The following is a 1,420-nucleotide window of genomic DNA, read 5'->3' as shown; positions in this document are numbered from 1 at the left end:
CATGTGTATATTAATATAAACTATATTCATGTATCAAGTATACACACAAACACTTGAAAGATTAATTTTATTATTTAAATATCTAAGACTCAATAATAACAACAACAACAAAAACAACAACAACAACAACACCAACAACACCAACAACAACAATAATAAATATATGTTGAATATCCAGCTGGTCAGATATCATTGACTTGTATGAAAACAGCACCTCCGAAATGCAAAATACTTATTTTAAGCCACTGTTAGTCATTTAAATTAGTTATTTATTTTAAATTCTATAACTATAAAATTCACAATTTCCTCAGGTTTATTTTGAACCATAGTTTGTAAAAATCATGCAAGAAATAAGAAATTTATAAGAGTTTTTCATCAGGAAGACGCCTCACAGTCCATTGACCTCCATTCATTCTGTTGAGGCTCCTCAGTGCAGAACAGAGCTCCAGTGTGGGCACGTTGATGTAGCTAGCAACATGCTAGCCACGCCCACTCCAGTACAATGGTCTGGATGGATTTACACGTCTCCCTGAGCGCAGATAAACTTTTTGATCTAATTCTCAAAGATCAAATGAGACGCCCTCGCTTTAATTAATAACTAAAACCTGAAGGCTTCAGCAGAGATCAGGTTTACACAGAAAAACACCCAGTTTGGCTGAACTCACCTGGATGACCGGCAGAGACGAGTGCTTCTTCTCCAACCTCTTCACGTAGGCCGTCAGCTCCAGAGCCTCCTCGTAGTAGCCGTTCCGGACACACGTGTCCATCAGCTGAGGGATCTCCAGGATCTCCAGGATCTCCGTGTGGCGGTTCAGAGTCAGGCTGTTCATCCGGCGGCTCGCYCCGATCTCCTCCGCCTCCTTCATGAAGGCCCTGAAAGGACAAAAACACYGACGTAAACAGCTAAAAAAGTGACACCATGTTTGACCAGGGTCCTTGTGTGGACCGTGAGACCCTTTAGTTTTAATGTTGTGGGTCCAACACTGAGGAGTTTGAATGGTTTAGTGTTCAAACTGGACTTAATGTGGTCCAAACAGACCAAACAGAAATGATATTATCTGCTCATATTCAGGCCCTGGTGTCAGTAAGTAGGGACGTTGACATGTCAGCAGCTGCTGCCACTTTCTTCCCAAACTGCTGTGACCAGACTGTACAAGGCTGCTCTGTKTGCTTTTTATTTCCTCCTGCTTCGTTATTTCTACAGATTTCAACAAAMMGCGCTGACGTCAGCTAGTTAGCTACAGCCTCGTCTTCCAGTTTGTAATTTTTGTTGATGAGTTATGAAGAGACGATTTTCTGAAAATAGGATCAAAGTAAATCACCAGAGTTTTTCTAGTGACCCTTAAAGCAGGGGTGGGCAATCCTGGTCCTCGAGGGCCGCAGCCCTGCAGGTTTTATGTTTTCTCTGCTCCAACACACC

The 1,420-nt window shown here is 42.1% G+C and overlaps 1 protein-coding gene across 1 annotated transcript in view; it reads right to left on the bottom strand.

The window, feature by feature from the left end:
- cog8 (component of oligomeric golgi complex 8) overlaps positions 1 to 1,420 on the bottom strand; it is a 7,506-nt gene that overhangs the window by 3,687 nt on the left and 2,399 nt on the right. Inside the window, exon 2 of the mRNA XM_014030617.1 lies at positions 666 to 873. Coding sequence (XP_013886071.1) covers positions 666 to 873 — 208 coding nt within the window. The remainder of the gene's footprint in view (positions 1 to 665; positions 874 to 1,420) is intronic.

This window comes from Austrofundulus limnaeus, unplaced genomic scaffold (assembly GCF_001266775.1).
Source record: "Austrofundulus limnaeus strain Quisiro unplaced genomic scaffold, Austrofundulus_limnaeus-1.0 Scaffold1091, whole genome shotgun sequence".
NCBI lineage: Eukaryota > Metazoa > Chordata > Actinopteri > Cyprinodontiformes > Rivulidae > Austrofundulus > Austrofundulus limnaeus.
The sequence above is the reverse complement of the archived record's forward strand: the minus strand, read 5'-3'. Positions and strand labels throughout refer to the sequence as shown.